The following is a 22,848-nucleotide window of genomic DNA, read 5'->3' on the forward strand; positions in this document are numbered from 1 at the left end:
GAGCCCATTAAGGGATGGGGAAGGAAAACAGCATGTGGCTCCTGCCTGTGTACCCGCAATGGGTACCTCAACCTTAACAACACCGCCGACAAAGTGGGGTGAGAAGGGAGCATGCTGGGGGCCCTGTTATGGGCCCTCTTTTCTTCCATCCGACCTAGTCAGCAGCTGCTGCTGACCAAGCTGTGGAGCTATGCGTGGATGTCTGCCTCCTTCTCACAAAGCATAAAAACTGAGGAGCCCGTGAGCACGGGGGGTGTATAGGCAGAAGGGGAGGGGCTTTACACTTTTAGTGTAATACTTTGTGTGGCCTCCGGAGGCATAGCTATACACCCCAATTGTCTGGGTCTCCCAATGGAGCGACAAAGAAAGTAGAATTTTTGCCAGATTTCACCACTCAAAATCCAAGTGTCATTTTTGGAAAATGAAAACATTATTGCAGTGGGTATTACCTACATGACTGGAAATAACATTAGCATAACATAAATGCATGAATTCAAGAAAAAGATGACGTACCTAAATTTAAAGGGGTTGTTCACTACTACTATGCTTGCCCCGGTAAATAAAATAACATCTATACTCCCCTCTGGTGCCAGCGCAGCTCTTCCGAGACCATAAGACATTGTCATCTCATGCGATCCCTGCAGCCAATGGCTTGACTCTCCTCTCCTACTAATGTAATTAATGTCTGGAAAACGTGAGAAGGCAGTCGCAGTTCTTACTTCCTCTGATTGTCTTGATTTGTCCAAAGTAGAAGAATGTGAGGCCAGGACTTATTAGCAGCAGGATCACATGACATTTTTAAGTCAATAACATCCATAGGAGAGGCGTGTAAAGGGATTGGCGGCAGGGATCACATGACATTATGTCAATAATATCCATAGAAGGGGCACGTGAAGAGATTGGTAGCAGGTATCAGATAACATTGTTATGTCAATAACATCCATAAGGGAGGAGCGGAAAGCGATTGGCAGCATAGTTTGCATGACATAATGTCACACAAGCCCCGGGAGAGCCAGTGACAACACCACTGAAATGGTGGGTATAGGTGTTATTATTTTACTGGGTGGAAAAATAGGGATTGAAAAGGGGGTTTCCTAGTTTACTACAATACACTTCCTACAGAACCTAATTATTGGGAGTGCTTCAGAATTTTATGCATGTTACCAGCAATTCTGCCCTATCAAATTTCAAATATGTATCATATTCTAGCACTATAGTGACACATTTTTAGATAAGTTAAATTTTTTTACAGTATGGTGATGGAAATTATAGAGGACAGGACTAAAATCTAACCAAAAACAGAAATATAGATACAGAGAGGCTACTGTAACTAAAGTGCTATTTGCCAGTTTATTATAAGATTAAGGTGCACAACAAAACCTCTAAGGATGTTTTCACATATGTTGAATGGCACCCTCTTCTTAAGGTTTGCAGTTTGATAAAACAATGTTATTTTAAGGGCTTGTTCAGACGTATGCAAAAGGGGTAGCATAAGACCAGATGCAAGTCAGTGTGGTAGATCACATTTATGTTTATACACAGGAACTGATGGTCTGTGTGTAAGGCCCCCTTCCCACGTCCGTGAAAAACCATGCACGTTTTTCACGGACGTGTCAGAGGTGCGTTTTGCCCTCCTGTGACCCGTGTTTATGGGCTGGAACTTTCTACTCACCTGTCCCTGGCATCTCTGTCCGTGGTGCTGATCTTCGGTCTCCGGTCCTGCCGACTCCCCGCTGCTGCTTCCGGCCGCAGTGAAGTGAATATGCAATGAGCATAATGAGCGGCGGTCAGCAGCAAGTGACAGCAGTGGCAGAGACAGGAGGGCAGGAGAAGGTGAGTAATGTTTTTTTTTTTTTCTCACAGACACATGTCTTCTCTCCGGTGCGTGTCACACAGAACACATCCGCGTGGTCCATGTGTGTTTCGTGTGACATGTTTGCGTTCCGTGTGACACCCGTGATGCCGGAAAGAAAACGGACATGTCAACGTGAGAAACACACAGACACACGTAAGTACGTAACGGACACACGTTCCATTCGCAAATACTTACGTGTGTCCGACACCATAGGCATACCTAGGTTTACGTGTGTACGTGTCTCCGGTACGTGAGAAAACTGCCAAACATGTACCGGAGGCACGTACGTGTGAAGGGGGCCTAAAACATAGAAGTATTCTGGATCAGACTTGTCAGTTGGAAGTTAATGGATGCCCAAAAATGGATCACATACAGGTTACTATCAGTATGTCTTCCATTTTTTTTTTTTAAATTAGAATTATTAAGATTGAAAACTGTGTTTTTCCTTCATTATTTACGAAATTGTTCATGTAAAAACTGGATGCCATGTGGATGTACAAAACGGAAATATGTGTGGCACACAGACGTAAAAAACGGCCATACGACTATAATACAGATATGTAAAATGGACATACAGAATGCAGCATGGATGCAATAATGTCAGTTTTATAGGATGAAAAATCGATGATTTTACATACGCATATCTGGACCAGGCCTAACTGGGAATAGCAGCAGTTTAACAGCACTTGTTTTAAAAAAAAAACTAATTAAAAAACTTGTAATCCATGATAAATGACATATGGTTTTAACGAGCAGTAAAAACCTGTGCAGCAAAAAGATGGTGCTGTTCGGCACATGTAAAAACGTTACAAGGTCTAGATGAAAAATTCCCACAATTTTTATTGACCTGTGTGTACAGTTATGTCCAGAGACACATGCAAAAGCAAAAGATAATACTTCTCAGCCAGAATTAGTTGGACTGGATCCAGTTTTACAAGCTCGGAGTTTACACACTACAAGATTTGACTGGCAGTGTGATTATTACACACAAGCCTAATGACTCCCCAATGTCACCGTCAGATTCATTACATAATTATCTATACAGACTATTTACTGTTAGGGCTAGATGGAATAAAATACAATTGTTCATTCTAATATTTTGTGGCTGTCTTGTCACCTTTCACCATTTTAGTCGCCATTTCAAATGTTTACTCACTTGGGCAAAGAATCCCTTCCTACTGCGCTTGGCGTACAACAACCTCTTCCAAAGCAAGGCTGTAAACTGCTGCCTCATCAGACTCCAGCTCTTCATTTGGTAGGATCCTTTGCCATCTATGCCACTGAGAAAATCGGTCTCCCGAGATTCTGCAGGAGGTAACAAGATGAAGATAAAAGGAATTCAGAATGAAAGCTTATCATGGTAGTAACATTTCTTACTCGAGACTGTAAAGAGAGAAATGTCCTAGTAATATGAATGAATATGTTAGCACACCTACCTGGATCCAAATCAGAGTCATTGGTTTCTAAATTGTCGTCTTCTGTGAAAGGTCGTAGGCAGCTCTGGTGGTCTCCAAAGGCATATCTTTTCCTCCTGGCAGGTAGTGTCCCATCTAGAAAATTAAGGGATTGAAAACAATTTATAAAGCAACCAAATATGATAAATTTATCAACCACCTTGTACTGTATATTACTGATTACCTGATGTCTCAGCATCAACACCTGTGTCATTGGCCACTTTTAGGAATATCTGTAACAATCAGAAAACAATATTAATAGGTATAGTTCCCAGTTATTTTTTGTCTCCAAGCAAATACATGGGCTACCTGGGCCCAGTTCAGACAGCATTTCTGCATTACATCTATGAGTGCCGTCTGAAGCTCCATATAGTGGGACATAGACTGAATCCCAGATAGAGCTATAGACTGTTAGTACACAAACGTAGTTCAAAATGGACTCCATTTGTGATTTTCTAACAGCATCTTTCTTTTCAGACAAGCACAAGAAGATAGAAGACTAGGCTTAATAAGACACAAAAACAAAATATTATAGAATCAGAATTCTACCAACAAGCTATTCAGTTGTAATTATGTAAGCCTTCAGAACTGAAATAAGAAAGGGGATATTGATCATTAACGTTTTTACCTCTTCAAGAGTGGTATCTGAGATGCCATAACTGGAGATACCAATGTCAAATAAGCGATCATCTATTTCATGGAATAGTTCAACAAATGCTCCTTCTTTTGCCGCCTCATAAGGCAAGACATAGGTGAGTTCGTGTCCAATATCTTCTACAAGTCTGGCTTCAGGCACATGTTTGTTGATGAGGTTTGAAATGGCAGAGACATCTGTGAGACCCATACAAGACAAGAATAAACAGCCTGTTGTGAGAATTTTATGTTTGGTCCATATACATAGTAGTAGATATGAAAGGTCCCCCCAAAAAATATGACATGGGTTAATCGACTGGATAAACGGTTGTTCATGAGCTTTGGATAAAAGTATCTCTGACCACTTTAGCTGTTAGTTTTTGGCTGATGATGCCTCAAGAGTTATCATTGACCGAGAAAATCCAACATGCCCAATCCTTCTTTTAAACAATCATTTGTTTCGTCAAAACAGACGATGATTGTTTGATGTAGCTAACAATTTGGGTTTCATTTGAATTAAACTTATTAATTATGGGGCCTTTAAAGATATAGAGGCTGTTTCACGCATATGCTCAGTCTTGATGGAATAGAAGAAGTGTCAAATTTATTAAGATGCACACGCCACTTAATGATTTTGGCACCTCATCTGAGAGGCATGTGTCACCGAGTGCTGAGCCAGAAATACAACTCAGTCAAGGACAAAAGTAGCATGTCTGGCTTAAAAAAATGGCACCTCTTCTCATGAATCAGACGGATGGGCATAACTACATCTCGTCCCAGCCAGGGTCCTCCCTAGCTTTGCCCAATTTGGTGGTGCAAATCCAAAGTGCCGTAAAAACCATGAAAGTCGCAATATTTTTGCGCAACTCAGCATTGTGCAAAAAAAAAATGCGACTTATCAAAACTGTAAAAGTTTTGATGAATAGGTAATATATACTGGTATCTTTAGATGTAATGTGCCAATATCACATGGTTGATTCTTCGAAACTGGAGTCTATGTTATCTCTAACTAATTCAGGTATTTCTTTACACTATAAAGCAAGGGAAGGAAAATATTGGTTCAGAAGTTACATGCACATCCAATATATAATATATAACTGACCACTTCCAATAGATGATGAAACAAATTTTTATTATGTGAAGCAGCAAGTCCAGTATTTGGGTGAAAATGTTTGGTCATAACAAATAGACCATCAGTTCACGTGCTGCCGGTGAGGAACTTCCTGGATGGGTGGTTTGAGTTGTGTAAGCAGGGTCCACCTTCTATAACAGTGGACACCGCTTACACAACTCACGACACCTATCCAGGCATTTCCTTAACAGCAGCACGTGAACTGATGAAGGTCTATTTGTTATGACCGAAACATTTTCACCTAAATACTGAACTTGCTGCTTCATTTGTTTCATTACCTAATGGGAGTGCTCAGTTATTTATTATATATTGCTAAGTATTTGGATCCTAGTAGAGCGTCCCACAAAGGGCTAGAAGTATCGTTCTATTCTTCATTTACACTGATATCAAAGGCACATTTCATGTTTAGGACGTTGAACCAATTTCAGATTAGTGTAACACAAAAATGGAACATGTTTTAACCTTCTCAAACACTGGTTGATAAAGTATGCTGGATATCACCATGTTTTTTGTGCAATTTGGATTGAAAAATCAGTACTTACCTATTGTCAAAGTATCACTTTCATGGTCACTGCCCAGCCCAGCGTCCGAACTGCTCTGGGACACACTATCCTCCTGCAACAAAAATGTCAAAAAATTGGTGGACAGACAGGCTGGAGTCTACTGACTCTGACTAATTGGTGAATCGTGTTGTCAAAGCAGCATAGACAAGCACAGTTTCCTTACAGAAGAAGTGGCCTTGGTTGTTGTATAGTAGAAGAATAGGCAATGGGAGATTGTTAGTTATCGGAGATGTGTACTGTGCAGGAAGCAAGTCGCTTACAAAAATGTTAAAATCTGGCAGCATATCAATCATTAGCCACTACGTGACAAGTGGTTGCCTTTTAATCTGACCCTATCATCATCAGGTTCAGGGGCAACAGTGGCGGTGATTACAACACTTATAGTTACATTTCTGATTGGATAGAATGGAGGGTTAGGTGTAGGATTAGAAAAGGAGCTATTTTTTGATAATTACCCTACTCTTGGTTTCTCTCTTCCGATCCTTGGTATGTTTGCTATTTTTAATAATCACCGCATCTGTGGTCCCCGCTCCTGTTGGCGTTGCCAGCATCGAGCTCCTATTTTGTTTGCAGGGAAGAGCTGATCTGCTGCTTTCCTGCCCATAAATGACGGGGGTACCGTCATCCCAGATGTTAAATGAAGTATCAGGCAGTGATCTAGCTAATGGTAACGCCAAGGTATGGATTATCAGTAAGAATTATTTGGTAATTAAATAGGAAATGGCCAAAGATGTGTAAGATGCTACCAATTTAAAAAAAAAAATAATAATAAAAAAAATAATTATATATATATATATATATACATGTATAGAACTGCAGCTAATAAAATAATAAAGAATGAAAAGGTCAATTATAAAATATGAACTTGCTTATACATGTACCTGTATGGAGTTATATCAATTAAACACGAGGACGTTTTTAGTGCTTTAGTAGACCTACCAGCATTACTGAATTACTTTTTTGGCATAAATGTTGCAACCAATACGCACTTATTAATCTGAACTATCTTTAAAGGGTTCTTCAGTTCAAGTGGGACTGTCACCCCCAAAACCTGTTTTCTTTTACTTATACAGTCTTAAGAAAGCTTTTGCCCCATAACACTCATACTTGTAGTGTAATTGTTAGAACTTTAAATGTACAGAAAACTATCACATTGCAAAGGAGGGTTCCTTGGTGCCTGGCTCCCTACTGTGTCATCTTTTTTGCAGGGGTCAAATGCCACAGACGGGAGGGAGGAGTGAGAGCACAGATGCACTGATAGTGTGTCCATGCCTTTTTTTCGGCTCCTGTAGTAAGTGTGGCTATGCTTAATCGAGGATTTCATTTAGGCAGTGGTCACTCTGGGGAAGCAAGCATTGTCAGTCAAGCTAAAGGGAGGGGCATGGCATGTTGATTGAGGGGACAGAAAGGTGCACTGAGGCCTTGGCCACACCAAGGGTGCACTGAAGAGCCCTAAATTACATATTCAATAAAAAAGTATGCACTGTCAATCAAGATAAAGGGAGGGGCATGGCATGTTGATTGAGGGGACAGAAAGGTGCACTGAGCCCTTGGCCACACCAAGGGTGCACTGAAGAGCCCTAATTACCTATTCAATAAAACAGTACGCACTGTCAATCAAAATAAAGGGGGGGGCATGGCATGTTGATTGAGGGGACAGAAAGGTGCACTGAGCCCTTGGCCACACCAAGGGTGCACTCAAGAGTCGTAATTTATATATTCAATAAAACCGTGAGTGCTGTCAATCAAGCTAAAGGGATGGGCATGGCATGTTGATTGAGAGGGCATAAAGGTGCACTAAGTACTTGGCCACACCAAGGGTGCACTTAAGCACCGTAATTTACATATGTAATAAAACAGTGAGCACTATCCATCAAACTAAAGGGAAAGGTATGGAATGTTGATTGAGGGGGCATAATTGTGCATTGACCCTTGACCACACCAATGGTGCACCGCAGAAATGTATTTTTTTTATTTAAAAATAAAAGCTATACTTTATTCAGCTTGCATAGACTAGTCCATGATATTTAATATGATCAAACTGGTGAAAGGTCCTCTTTAAGAAGAATACTGGTCAACCACCTTAAACAGACATATACATCAATTAACATATAATAATTATATTGTTTACTGCTCATTGCCTAGGTTATTGGCCACTGCTGCAATCTATAAGAGGAGGCCGGTCCTCTATGCAAGGTGGTAGGGCATTTACAAGCTCTTTTCTATAGAGCTTGCAAACACTAATTAGAAGATGGCTGATTACGGCCAACATCAGTGTCCTTGAGTTCCTCCAATGCTTCACAGGCTTCTGCTTTCAGCATGGGAGACTGTGCAACTTTGCCCAATGGTATGACAATGCCATTGGTCTCAATAGTCAACCAGAGGTGCACTGCTAAGCTTTAAACATTCATTTCAGCAATATAACACATGGGAAACTTTACTGGTGAAACATATTTTGTTTCTTTCGTTCATTTCATGCAGGTTTGTTAACTTTTCTAAGTAAATTTAATCATCAAAAGAACTAAATGTACCTTTTTCAAGTAAGACATTGTACTGCTGCTATTCCTGCAGGAGCTAAGAGAGGAGTCCGTGTCCCTCTTCACTAATGTAAGGTAGTAGCCAGTCCCAAGTTGGTTCTTCAGAAACAGAGAAGATCCTACACAGCATAATTTTCCTTGTGAGATTATAGCGATTCGGTCTCCAAGTATATCAGCCTCATCCATGTGATGTGTGGAAAGGATAATTGTTCTTCCTGTATCATAAACCATAAAATAGATATTCTGAGTTAAGACACTCACATTTTGCATCCCATTACTGTTTTTCTTGAAAAGTATTATCGTTGTCAGGTGCACCACGTGTTACTTCTACCCACTATACAGACACGTGATACATTTATTATTTACCTTGTCTGTATTTAAGTAGCAGCTCCCAAATGCCTCTCCTTGAATAGGGGTCAACCCCAGCTGTGGGCTCATCAAGAATAACAACCTTTGATCCCCCAACAAATGCCAAGGCTACAGACAGTTTTCTCTGCATACCACCTATAACACAAAAGTCATACATGTTATCAAACAGTATGCAAAGTCCAGAAGTATAGATCTTTGCATTCAATACAAAATAATTAAGATGCCATTCACATTCATTACACAATCGAACATTAAGACAATCAATAGAACGATAAGTAATGTAAGATAAATAACCCTGACACATTCCATTACCGCTCGACCTACTGTCACCTTCCTCATTAGGCAGGGTCCTCTTCCTCTCTGTACCAGTCTGACAGTTTGTTTATTTTATGTTTGTAATAACTATGATACATGTATGTAATATGTATGAAACCCTTTACATAGGTACAGAACCCTGAAATTAATAGTGCTTTAAAAATAAATATTAATAATTCCACTAGTAAAAGCTAATTTGGAGCTTTGGTCCACCTATTACTAAGCACTGGTGAGGAGCATGTACCCCGAAACTGCTGTCTGTACATACATTTGGCCAATCTCCTTAGCAGGCTTTACACGCTACAATATATCAATTGATATGTCATCGGGGTCACTTCGTAAGTGACGCACATCCGGCATAGTTTGACATATCGTAGCGTGTGACAGCTATGAGCGTCTGTTAACGAGCAAAAATACTCACCTTATCGTTGCTCGTTGACACGTTGCTCATTTTCTAAAAATGGCACGTCCTTCTCTGAGCCAGTTGTTCATTGTTTCCGGGGCAGCACACATCGCTCCATGTGACACCCCAGGAACGCTGAACTGCAGCTTACCTGCGTCCCGCTGGCAATGCGGAAGGAAGGAGGTGGGTGGGATGTTTATGTCCCGCTCATCTCCGCCCCTCCCCTTCTATTGGCTGGCCGCTGTGTGACGTCGCGGTGACGCCGAACGTCCCTCCCCCTTCAGGAAGAGGATGTTCACTGCCCACAGAGAGGTCGTTTGGAAGGTAAGTACGTGTGACCGGGGGTTACGACTTTGTGCGACACGGGCAACAAATTGTCCATATCGCACAAACGATGGGGGCGGGTGCGATTGCAATTGTGATCGCACGACAAATTGAAGCATGTAAAGCAGCCTTAAGTCATCTTGTAAGTGTCATAAAGAATGAGACATTAACATATAGTGTAGCTACCTCTACTAGGATCTAGTAAACCCTAAAATGAAGATGCTGCTTTGATCATATTATATGAGTACTGTAGAATCCTTAAACCTGTAGCAGTACAGCTAGCACTAGAGTAACATTAGCAGGTCTCCATATTAAAAGTGCATTACCTGACAGTTGACTTGTCTTGGATTTTTTCTTATTGGGAAGGCCAACATCATTTATCATCTGTTCCATCTCTGCTTTTACCTTTTCTTCAGAAAGTCCCTTCAGTCGTGCATAAAACCAGATGTGTTCTTCAACAGTGAGCCTGGAGGGAAATTGGAGAGAGGCACAGATGAGGAAGCATGCCGGCATGCCTCAGTAAAGCTCCACAGACACACAACCGTGGCGAAAAGAAAAGATCTGTAGCATCTGAGCACTGCATCGTAATTTACAAATGAGAAGACTACTCATTCTATGTATTCTGCCCTTTGTTTTATTTCCCATTGCCTTTATGAGCAGTCTACATGATAATTTAAACAAGGTTTTTGTAAAGATCCTCTGTAATTTAAATTGATTACATCCATACTATACAATGAGAAATGAAGGGAATTTTGTTTACTTACCGTAAATTCCTTTTCTTCTAGCTCCTATTGGGAGACCCAGACAATTGGGGTGTATAGCTACTGCCTCCGGAGGCCACACAAAGTATTACACTTTAAAAAGTGTAACCCCTCCCCTCTGCCTATACACCCTCCCGTGCATCACGGGCCCATCAGTTTTGGTGCCAAAGCAGGAAGGAGGAACTTAAAAATTGGTCTAAGGTAAAATCAATCCGAAGGATGTTCGGAGAACTGAAACCATGAACCAACAGAACAATTCAACATGAACAACATGTGTACACAAAAGAACAAACAGCCCGAAGGGAACAGGGGCAGGTGCTGGGCCTCCCAATAGGAGCTAGAAGAAAAGGAATTTACGGTAAGTAAACAAAATTCCCTTCTTCTTTGTCGCTCCATTGGGAGACCCAGACAATTGGGACGTCCAAAAGCAGTCCCTGGGTGGGTAAAAGAATACCTCGATAAAAAGAGCCAAAACAACGGCCCCCTATTACAGGTGGGCAACCGCCGCCTGAAGGACTCGCCTACCTAGGCTGGCATCTGCCGAAGCATAGGCATGCACCTGATAGTGTTTTGTGAAAGTGTGCAGACTCGACCAGGTAGCCGCCTGACACACCTGCTGAGCCGTAGCCTGGTGTCGCAATGCCCAGGACGCACCCACGGCTCTGGTAGAATGGGCTTTCAGCCCTGAAGGAATCGGAAGCCCAGAAGAACGGTAGGCTTCAAAAATCGGTTCCTTGATCCACCGAGCCAAGGTTGACTTGGAAGCCTGCGAACCCTTACGCTGGCCAGCGACAAGGACAAAGAGCGCATCAGAGCGGCGCAGTGGCGCCGTGCGAGACACGTAGATCCGGAGTGCTCTCACTAGATCTAACAAATGCAAATCCTTTTCACATTGGTGAATTGGATGAGGGCAAAATGAAGGTAAGGAGATATCCTGATTGAGATGAAAAGGGGACACCACCTTAGGGAGAAAGTCCGGGACCGGACGTAGAACCACCTTATCCTGGTGAAATACCAGGAAGGGGGCTTTGCATGACAGTGCTGCCAGCTCTGACACTCTACGGAGTGAAGTAACCGCCACTAGAAATGCCACCTTCTGCGAAAGACGTGATAGAGAGACATCCCGCAGCGGCTCAAAAGGCGGTTTTTGAAGAGCCCGTAGAACCATGTTGAGATCCCAGGGTTCCAGCGGACGCTTGTAAGGTGGGACTAAGTGGCAAACTCCCTGCAGGAACGTGCGTACCTGCGGAAGCCTGGCTAGACGCTTTTGAAAAAATACGGAGAGCGCCGATACTTGGCCCTTGAGAGAGCCGAGAGACAAACCCTTGTCCAATCCAGATTGAAGGAAGGAAAGAAACCTGGGTAAGGCAAACGGCCAGGGGATAAACCCCCTCTCAGAGCACCAGGCTAAGAAGATCCTCCAAGTTCTGTGATAGATCTTGGCTGACGTTGGTTTCCTGGCCTGTCTCATAGTGGCAATGACATCTTGAGACAACCCTGAGGACGCTAAGAGCCAGGACTCAATGGCCACACAGTCAGGTTGAGGGCCGCAGAATTCAGATGGAAAAATGGCCCTTGAGATAGCAAGTCTGGTCGGTCTGGGAGCGCCCACGGTTGCCCCACCGTGAGATGCCACAGATCCGGGTACCACGACCGCCTCGGCCAATCTGGAGGGACGAGGATGGCGCGGCGGCAGTCGGACCTGATCTTGCGCAACACTCTGGGCAGCATTGCCAGAGGAGGGAATACATAAGGCAGTTGAAACTGCGACCAATCTTGAACTAAGGCGTCCGCCGCCAGAGCTCTGTGGTCCTGAGACCGTGCCATGAATGCAGGGACCTTGTTGTTGTGCCGAGACGCCATGAGATCGACGTCCGGCGTTCCCCAGCGGCAACAGATCTCTTGAAACACGTCCGGGTGGAGAGACCATTCCCCCGCGTCCATGCCCTGGCGACTGAGGAAGTCTGCTTCCCAGTTTTCTACGCCCGGAATGTGAACCGCGGAGATGGTGGAGGCTGTGGCCTCCGCCCACAGCAGAATCCGCCGGACTTCTTGGAAGGCTTGACGACTGCGAGTGCCGCCCTGGTGGTTGATGTACGCAACCGCCGTGGCATTGTCCGACTGTATGCGGATCTGCCTGCCCTCGAGCCACCGATGGAACGCCTTGAGGGCTAGATACACTGCCCTTATCTCCAGAACATTGATCTGAAGGGAGGACTCTGTCGGAGTCCAGGTTCCCTGAGCCTTGTGGTGGAGAAAAACTGCTCCCCATCCTGACAGGCTCGCGTCCGTCGTGACCACAGCCCAGGATGGGGGCAGAAAGGATTTTCCCTTCGACAGAGAAGTGGGGAGAAGCCACCACTGAAGAGAGGTCTTGGCTTCCAGAGACAGAGAGACGTTCCTGTCTAAGGACGTCGGCCTCTTGTCCCATTTGCGGAGAATGTCCCATTGGAGTGGACGCAGATGAAATTGCGCAAAAGGAACTGCCTCCATTGCTGCCACCATCTTCCCCAAGAAGTGCATGAGGCGCCTCAAGGGGTGCGACTGGACCTGAAGAAGGGATTGCACCCCTGTCTGCAGCGACCGCTGTTTGTCCAGCGGCAGCTTGACCATCGCTGAGAGAGTATGAAACTCCATCCCGAGGTACGTCAGTGACTGGGTCGGAGACAATTTTGACTTTGGAAAATTGATGATCCACCCGAACCTCTGGAGAGTCTCCAGAGCAACGGTCAGACTGTGTTGACAAGCCACCCGTGAGGGCGCCTTGACTAGGAGATCGTCTAGGTAAGGGATCACCGAGTGGCCCTGAGAGTGTAGGATCGCTACGACGGATGCCATGACCTTGGTGAAGACCCGAGGGGCTGTCGCCAGGCCGAAAGGCAGTGCCACAAACTGAAGGTGTTCGTCCCCAATGGCGAAACGCAGGAAGCGTTGATGCTCTTGCGCGATCGGCACATGGAGATAGGCATCTTTGATGTCGATTGACGCTAGGAAGTCTCCTTGGGACATCGAAGCGATGACAGATCGGAGGGATTCCATGCAAAACCGCCTGGTTTTCACATGTCTGTTGAGCAATTTGAGGTACAAAACGGGACGGAATGAGCCGTCCTTTTTTGGCACCACGAACAGATTGGAGTAAAAACCGCGACCGCGTTCCTGAAGGGGAACAGGGATCACCACTCCTTCTGTTTTCAGAGTGTCCACCGCCTGAAAAAGCGCTACGGTCCGCTCGGGGGGCGGAGATGTTCTGAAAAAACGAGTCGGAGGACGAGAGCTGAACTCTATCCTGTAATCGTGAGACAGAATGTCTCTCACCCATCGGTCTTGGACATGTGGCCACCAGGCGTCGCAAAAGCGGGAGAGCCTGCCACCGACCGAGGATGCGGTTTGGGGTGGCCGAAAGTCATGAGGAGGCCGCCTTGGAGACGGTGCCTAAGGCGGTCTTTGGAGGACGTGACTTAGACCGCCATGCAGAAGAGTTCCTCTGGCTCTTCTGTGGCCTGTTGGACGAGGAGGATTGGGATCTGGCTGAGGGCCGAAAGGACCGAAACCTCGCTTGAACTTTCCGTTGCTGAGGTCTATTTGGTTTGGGTTGGGGTAAGGACGAGTCCTTTCCCTTGGATTGCTTAATAATTTCATCCAATCGCTCGCCAAACAGACGGTCGCCAGAAAAAGGCAAACCGGTCAAGAACTTTTTGGAAGCAGCGTCTGCTTTCCATTCACGTAGCCACATGGCCCTGCGGACTGCCACAGCATTGGGGATGCTACCCCTGTACGGCTAGCCGAGTCCAGGACAGCATTCATGGCGTAGGATGCAAATACTGACGCCTGAGAAGTCAAAGATGTTACTTGTGGCGCAGCGGTACGGGTGACCGCATTAATCTCAGACAGACAAGCTGAGATAGCCTGGAGTGCCCACACTGCTGCAAAGGCTGGGGCAAAAGACGCGCCTATGGCTTCATAGATGGATTTCAGTAGCAGCTCTATCTGCCTGTCCGTGGCATCCTTGAGCGATGCACCGTCAGCCACTGCTACTACGGATCTAGCCGCCAGTCTAGAGACTGGAGGGTCCACCTTGGGACACTGAGCCCAACCCTTAACCACGTCAGCAGGGAAGGGGTAACGTGTGTCATTAAGGCGTTTAGTAAAGCGCTTGTCCGGGAAAGCCCTGTGCTTCTGGACAGCATCTCTAAAGTTAGAGTGATCGAAGAAAGCACTCCGGGTACGTTTAGGAAACCTAAACTGGTGTTTCTCCTGTTGTGAAGCCGAATCCTCTGTAGGCGGAGTTGGGGGAGAAAGATCTAGCACCTGGTTGATGGACGCTATAAGGTCATTTACTATGACGTCCCCTTCAGGTGTATCAAGATTGAGAGCAACGTCAGGGTCAGAGTCCTGAGCTGCGACCTCCGCCTCCTCCTCTAGAGAATCCTCAAGCTGAGACCCCGAACAGCGTGATGAGGACGGGGAAGATTCTAAGCGAGCCCGCTTAGCTGGTCTGGGACTGCGGTCCGTGCCGGAGTCCTGCACGTAAAAACTAGGGGCCACACCAGGAGCACGCTTAGTCGCAGACCGAGAGGGGCCTGGGGGTGATCCCGCAGTGCCCGGGGCCTGTGTAAGGGCCGGTCTGGACTGCAAAACCTCTAGAAACTTAGCAGACCATTTATCCATAGATTGAGCCATGGAATGTGAAAGCGACTCAGAGAGTTTGTCAGCTAAAACAGCAAACTCTGTCCCTGCCATCTGGACAGGGGGGGCCGGCGGTTCTACCTGTGCCGAGGGACCCCCTAGTGCCTCAGGCTCCGGCTGAGTGAGTGTCACAGGGGCCGAGCATTGCACACAATGAGGGTAGGTGGAACCTGCAGGTAGCATAGCCGCACAAGAGGTACAGGTAGCAAAATAACCCTATGCCTTGGCCCCCTTGCTCCTTGTGAACGACATGCTGTTGTCCCCCAGGAGCGTGAACACTGAGGGTATATAGCCACAAGAGATACACTGCCCTTAACAGTACAGCTGAACCGGAAAAGTATGCAAATATAATGTATCTATATACAGGTCAGCGCCCTAGGGGGACCAGCACCGGTAACCGGTGTGGCTTACCAACCGCTCCAGCGGTGTGTGGCCACCAGATTCCCTGCCTCGGGTCTCCCAGAGCTGAGTCAGACGTCCTCCACCGGCAGAATGTGCAAAAACATGGCTGTCGGCGTTCACAGGGGAGGAGGGAGCCGGGGGCGTACTTACAAAAAGTGCGGGAATCTGGTGCCCCATAGGGATTAGTGAGGGGGGAGGAGAACAGCTATGTGTGCTCCAGCCCTCACTGTCGGCGTCAGACCGACCGTCCCGCCCTTGCCCCTGACTGGCAGGCCCGGGGGCGGGAGTTCAATGTACTAGGCCGCAAAAGCCGGGGACTAAAGTAAAAACCGCGGCCGGCAAGCAGGCACTCTCGGCGCGGTAGTCCCGGACAAAAATCAACACTGCAGGCGCTGCAGCGTCTGAGGCCCAGGTGCTCCATGCACCGTCCCAAAGGGGATACAGAGTACCTGTAGTTGCAGGGCCTTGTCCCTGACGATACTCAGTCTCCTGTCCGGCAGATACCACCAGGGGCTGCGGAGGGAGCCCGGTCCCAGTGCCTGGATGACCGGTTAGGATCCCACTTCACCCAGAGCCCCTAAGGGATGGGGAAGGAAAACGGCATGTGGCTCCTGCCTATGTACCCGCAATGGGTACCTCAACCTTAACAGCACCGCCGACTCAGTGGGGTGAGAAGGGAGCATGCCGGGAGCCCTGTTAGGGGCCCTCTTTTCTTCCATCCGAAATAATCAGCAGCTGCTGCTGACTAAATGTGGAGCATTGTGTGAATGTCAGCCTCCTTCAACACAAAGCATAAAACTGATGGGCCCGTGATGCACGGGAGGGTGTATAGGCAGAGGGGAGGGGTTACACTTTTTAAAGTGTAATACTTTGTGTGGCCTCCGGAGGCAGTAGCTATACACCCCAATTGTCTGGGTCTCCCAATGGAGCGACAAAGAAATATTAAATTCTCTTTGTTAATACAAAGAAAGTGTTATTCTAAAAAAAAAAAAAAAAACAAGGTAACTCAAATGCAGAGCATAGAGGATAACTTTCTGATCACTAATGGTCCAACTGCTTGGACTAGGGATTCCAAGATCTGGGCTCTGCAGGTGAATGTTGAATATAGCAGAGGTGCACATGCTCGGTCTCCGCTCTATTCAATGTAAACAGGACTAGCAATGTCTCTAACAGTCCTACAGACAATGAATGGAGCAGAGGTCGCCCATTTATAGCTCCACTCCATTCAAGACGGAGCTATAGAGCCCCATTCTTCAGGTTCCAAAGCTTTAAACTTGGGATCACTGTGGTCCCAGTGGGCAGATCTCCCACAATAAGTAAGTTATCTGCTAACAACTTTATTACTAGAGATTTCCAAAGTGCTGAATGTGTTACCTCATATGAATTTATTATCTGACATGAGACTTCAAGTGTTTTTTCCCATGAACAAAGTTCATTTTAATAAATAAATCTTGGAATAATAATAATTTCCACACTTTAGATGTGTTTTAAAAAAAATGTTCCTGTGCTGAGATAATCTTATATTTTATCTCCCTACTATGTACTGTGTAATGGCCGTGCCTGACCGTAGAGGGACATGGTCTGATCATTCCACAGCTCCTGTGCTGAGATAATCTTATATATGTGCCCCTACTATGTACTCTGTAATGGCCGTGTCTGACCGTACAGGAACATGGTCTGATCATACCACATCTCCTGTGCTGAGATAATCTTATATATGTGTGCCTGCTATGTACTGTGTAATGGCCGTGTCTGACTGTACAGGGACATGGTCTGATCATACCACATCTCCTGTGCTGAGATAATCTTATATATGTGCCCCTGCTATGCACTGTGTAATGGTCGTGTCTGACCGTACAGGGACATGGTCTGATCATACCACATCTCCTGTGCTGAGATAATCTTATATATGTGCCCCTACTATGTACTGTGTAATGGCCGTGTCTGACCGTACAGGGACATGGTCTGATCATACCACATCTCCTGTGCTGAGATAATCTTATATATGTGCCCCTGCTATGTACTGTGTAATGGCTGTGTCTGACCGTGCAGGGGCATGATCTGAACACATCACATCTCCTGGACAGGGGAGGAAGTAAAGAAGTATACAGACATTAACAGCAAAGGATAGAAACTAATTCTTTCTTTGTTTTAAAACATTTTCTAAAAACAGACAGGGAAATGTTTTACCTCATAGAAAGAATCAGCTATGATCCTGTCTTGTACTATCTTTATATTCTTTTGTGTCCTTCCCTGCTGAGGAGATGTGGTATAGTCAGACCATCTCCCTGTACGGTCAGACACAGCCATTACACAGTACATAGCAGGGGCACATATATAAGATTATCTCAGCACAGGAACATTTTTTTTAAATACATCCCATTATGGGAATTATTATTATTCTAAGATCTATTGATTAAAATGAACTTTGTTGGTGGGGAAAACCCCTTTAAGACAGCACACAAAACCTACAGATGAACAAATGATCAGAAATTGTGTGCTGCTAACTAAATAAGCCATAAAGTGACATAGATAAACCTAGAGCTTTATTGCTTATTCATCGCGCTCTTTGTAACTTCACCTTAAAAAAGGCCAAGCAACTGATCAGCTATGAAGACATAAGAAAAGTATGCAGATGTTTCATGTACATTTTTTTAGCTTCTCAGAACTCAATAGACATGATTTAACAGGATTAATAAGTATAGGTTGCATTCTTTAAATATCTGGAATGGAAACTAAAATGCTTTTTTACAGTAAAAATGACATAATACCGGTATTGGTGACATAAAATTAAATACCATATATCTACATATAAAATATTAAGACACCTCAATGCTAAAAGTATTTCTCTATTAGTAGTGTTCTATATATTATGACTTATATATACATTTTGACTGTAAGTATTTACTTTATGACTATCAAACTGTATGAATTACATTCTTTTCTAAAAAGAAAAAGAAAAATAAAAAACAACACCACGAGTGTAAGCACGCCAAAGAATTATTGAGCAAGACAAGTCTTAAAAGTGATATACCCACAGTGGGAGTACCTGGTACTTGTAAGCTATATATCTACATGGAATACCAGTGATATTCTTTCTGAGTAAGTCAATATGATGTTACCATTGAAAATTGAGGTTTTTTTATACCTTCATGAATTACGTGCCTCTAGTTGATTTACTTACATGTCAAAGAGAACGTTGTGTTGAGGACAAACTCCCAAATTTTGTCTAATAGAGTTGAGCTCAGTGCGGATGTCTTTTCCCATAATGTAGGCAGTCCCAGAGGTTGGTGGGAACAATCCCGTTAATATAGACCTTTAATAAATAGGACAATAAAAATGACCATTATTGTAAGTGTCTAAACACACACATATAAAATATTACTAAAGTTAGAAACCATGTGAACTGCTAACTAACCTAAAACTGTTCATGTTAGGATATCTAGAAAACTGGAGTGCGTAAACTGCACCTTTATCTTTCCGGTATAAACCAAATACATTTTTAGTAATGTCATATCTTTTTTTAATTCAAGATAAATTTCTTACATAGTTGTGGTTTTTCCAGCGCCATTATGTCCCAGAAATGAAGTGATCTGTCCTTCGTAGAAGCTCAGTGACAAGCCATCCACTGCCACCTTCTTACCATGTCGGTAAATTTTCACCAGGTTTTGAATGGACACCCCTAGTGATAGATGGCTGGGTTCTTCCTCCATGCACACTAGAGAAAGAAGTACCAAAGTGAGGATGCAATTTAAAGATAAAACATGACTTTTTGTAAACTGTATGCATGGTGTCAAGTCAGACATTTACCTTCAGATGAATTTTGCAAAGAGCTGTGGTGATGAATCAATTTGGGTTCTTCTCCGCACCAATAAGACTTTGTGAAGGGGAAATACCAAGATCTGGGAATTCCATACTGGCCTAAATTGTAAGTTAATGGCCGATTAGTCAACAATCCATAAAAAGAACACAAATTGGGAATTGTTTACTTTTATACTTATTTTTTACATAAGTTCAGAAAACACCTAGATCCCTCCAATTCAACCTTCCTCCACCAACTATACATTCCGTCACTACATCCTTTATAACTGACAATGTTGTGTGTACTGAGGAAATCATCCAGCCCTTTTTTAAAAGCTGTTATAGTATCTGCCATTACTACCTCTTGTGGTAGGGCATTTCACAGTCTGACTGCTCTAACTGTAAAGAACCCTTTCCTATTTAGCTGTCGGAATCGCTTTTCTTCCACTCGCAGTGAATGAACCCTGGTCCTTAGTATTGTCTTTGCAAGAAATAAGTCATGCTCCAGTCCTTTATTATTGATCACACATGTATTTATACATATAGATGAGATCTCCTCTGAGACGTCTTTTTTTCTAATCCAACTTTACCAACCTGTCATCATATGGGAGGCCTTCCATTCCTTGTAGTAGTCTAGTTAGCCACCTTTGAACTGACTCTAACTTCTAAATGCCCTTTTTAAAATGTGGAGCCCCAAACTGGATCCCATATTCCAGATGTGGCCTTACAAGTGATTTATAGAAGGGTAACAATATGTTGGGATCACGGGATCTAATCTCTCTTTTTATACACCCTAGAATCTTGTTTGCTTTAGCAGCTGCTGCTTGACATTGAGTGCTGTTGCTCAGCTTATTTCTAATAAGAATACCCAAGTCCTTCTCCTGTTCTGTAGTCCCGAGTTTACTTCCATTTAATGCATACGCAGCTATAGGATTACTCTATTCTAGGTGCATTACTTTACATTTATCAACATTAAATCTCATTTGCCAAGTATCTGCCCATTCTGACATCTTATCCAGATCGTTTTGGAATTTTGACCTTATCTTCACTGTCTGTTGTATGTAAGAAATAGAATTCTTGAAACATTTAGACATTTTAGTTATAATATAAATGATTTAAATAGAGTACAGTCTGCATTGCCATATCATGCCCTTAGTGCAGATCATAGGAAAGATAACTAGCAATATTGTTAACTATACATAGGATTACAGGAACCAATTGCTAACCTTAGATCAAATAAATGTGTCTGAACCCACAACAACTAATAATGAAACAAATACATATAGACCATTAAAGGTCATTTTGATCCACACTTTTTGTAAATACAAATAATATAATACTATAAATTCCATTTTTAATGGTATTCTACTCATTTATCAGTGGTGAAATAGACGGCAAAACCAAATAGTATTGTGTGCCAAAACAACAAAATATCAACAGAAAATAAGGCATTATGAGGCATTTGGTTAGGTATTTACTACAATACTAAATTAATCTCTGTTGTTGTATCTTGTTGTACTGATTATGTTATATTAAATCGATTACCTGGAAAGACGGCTTCAATATACCAAGTCATCACTCCATACAATAGAGTATCAAAAAGCATCATGAAGCCTGAGGTAGTAAGACTGTAGCCATCTTCTTGCAGAGGGCTATCTAAGAGGTTGCTCCACTGTACACCAACTCCTTGCTCCTCAAAAAGTGCAAAAACTTCACAACCAAACCCAAATGCCACAGGTGACAAAAAGCTCTACAAGGAAAACATGGAGACAAAACTATCATTACAATAAGATCAAAATGTAAAATCCTTGTTATCTGTCAGATGATAATCGGAAATCATAATGTTCTAGTTGGACCATGCGGTCAATGGTGAAACCTGTCACCCACAGTTTCCAAACATTAGTTTTCAGGTATAACTCTAAATGATACTTGTTGAGCACTATATTTTAGGATTGTAGAGAAAAGAAAACACCTTAGGTTTATGAGGAATTATTGAAGAAATAAAAAAAAATGTATTTCTTACTGCAAAAATCTTCAGACTGAATCCCACGTAGTCCTGCCACGCAACACATAGCACATAAGGTAGGTAAAGCGTAAAGTAAATGATGCCTCCACAAGCTGCTGCTAAATTGGCTCTAGAGAAAATGGTGCTTATCAGGAAACACTGTGAGATGGTCACCACGCCAAAGACAGACAAAAAGACAAACACCACACTTGGATCACTGTATGGCAAAAGGTTTCCAGTCTGAAAAATGAAACAAAGTTCACTTTTAAGTCAAGAATATTACTGCTTATCAAGGTCATATTGTACATCTACCTATTGAATAAACTGAACTAACAATGTTTATGACCACTTTTATCATTGGAAACAATTAAATCATTCTTTCTTTACCTTAAGGATCAACACTAGTAGACCAGCACTCATGAGAAGTGGGATAAGGCTACTGATGAACCAGCTCAGCCACAGAATGCCATTGTCCAGTCCCATAATCCTCATGGTCTCTTTTAGACGAGCTTCTTTTTCATATACAATTCCCTTTATGATTACAGCCACAGAATAGATCCAAGCTAATGTCATGAACAAGGGCAGGGATCGACTCATGACACGTAAAAATCTGAATCCAAGAAGAAACACTGGGTAATTCATGAGGCTTACGGATGTTACAAGAACATACTAAAACCACAGGTAAAACATAACTCAAATATTTGCCAACAAAATAAAAAGAAATATCAGTAAAACCCCCAAAATCTGTAAATAACAGAACAAAACATAAGCAAGTACAGTAGCATGCAAAAGTTTGGGAACCCCTGGTCAGAAATACTGTTATTGTGGACAGTAAAGCAAGCTGAAGATGAAATGATTTCTAAAAGGCATGAAGTTAAAGATGACACATTTCCTTTGTATTTTAGACAAAAAAATATTTTTGTCATTGATATTTTTTCAAAAAATTAAAATGGACAAATGCAATAGTTTTGGCACATTGCATGGTTAGTAGCTAGTAGCAACCCAGACAGCTTGGAAACCCTTTTTCTAGCTAGCTAAGAGTCTTTCATTTCTTGTTTGAAGGATTTTCATCCATGCTTCCTTTGAAAAGTTTTCCAGTTCTGTGAGATTCCTCGGTCGTCTTGTATGCACTGCTCATTTGAGGTCTAGCCACAGATTTTCAAAGGTGTTTAGATCAGGGAACTGTGAGGGCCATTGTAAAACCTTCAGTTTGCACCTTTTCAGTTCTTATATTGTAGATTTTGATGTGTATTTAGGATCATTATCCAGTTGTAGAAGCCATCCTCTTTTCAATTTCAGCTTTTTTACAGATGGTGTTATGTTTGCATCAAGAATTTGTTGAAATTTCATTTAATCCATTCTTCCCTCTATCTGTGGATTTTCCCCACGCTATTGGCTGCAAGACAACCCCAAAGCATCATTGATCCACCTCCATGCTTAAGGCTTGGCGATATGTTCTTTTCCTGAAATTCTGTGCCTTTTTTTTTTCTCCACATATATCTTTGATTATTGTGTCCAAAGAGTTCTATTCTAACCACAGGACTTGTTTGTAAAATGCATTGGCCTTGTTTAGATGTTCTTTTGCTTACTTTTGATGCTGAATTTTAT

At 43.3% G+C, this 22,848-nt stretch overlaps 1 protein-coding gene across 2 annotated transcripts in view; it reads right to left on the bottom strand.

Annotated features, from left to right (window-relative positions):
• The window catches only part of ABCA1 (ATP binding cassette subfamily A member 1), a 162,169-nt gene that overhangs the window by 51,082 nt on the left and 88,239 nt on the right, over positions 1 to 22,848 (bottom strand). Inside the window, exons 15-28 of one of the 2 annotated variants that reach the window (XM_075316595.1) lie at positions 21,628 to 21,850; positions 21,259 to 21,480; positions 20,781 to 20,985; positions 19,245 to 19,355; positions 18,981 to 19,152; positions 18,619 to 18,750; positions 9,912 to 10,051; positions 8,541 to 8,678; positions 8,169 to 8,389; positions 5,615 to 5,689; positions 3,938 to 4,147; positions 3,494 to 3,542; positions 3,292 to 3,405; positions 3,012 to 3,160 (exon numbers count right to left, since the gene is read on the bottom strand). In XM_075316595.1, coding sequence (XP_075172710.1) covers positions 3,012 to 3,160; positions 3,292 to 3,405; positions 3,494 to 3,542; positions 3,938 to 4,147; positions 5,615 to 5,689; positions 8,169 to 8,389; positions 8,541 to 8,678; positions 9,912 to 10,051; positions 18,619 to 18,750; positions 18,981 to 19,152; positions 19,245 to 19,355; positions 20,781 to 20,985; positions 21,259 to 21,480; positions 21,628 to 21,850 — 2,161 coding nt within the window. The remainder of the gene's footprint in view (positions 1 to 3,011; positions 3,161 to 3,291; positions 3,406 to 3,493; positions 3,543 to 3,937; positions 4,148 to 5,614; positions 5,690 to 8,168; positions 8,390 to 8,540; positions 8,679 to 9,911; positions 10,052 to 18,618; positions 18,751 to 18,980; positions 19,153 to 19,244; positions 19,356 to 20,780; positions 20,986 to 21,258; positions 21,481 to 21,627; positions 21,851 to 22,848) is intronic. The other variant, XM_075316604.1, reaches the window with a different exon arrangement.

This window comes from Anomaloglossus baeobatrachus, chromosome 1, assembly GCF_048569485.1.
Source record: "Anomaloglossus baeobatrachus isolate aAnoBae1 chromosome 1, aAnoBae1.hap1, whole genome shotgun sequence".
NCBI lineage: Eukaryota > Metazoa > Chordata > Amphibia > Anura > Aromobatidae > Anomaloglossus > Anomaloglossus baeobatrachus.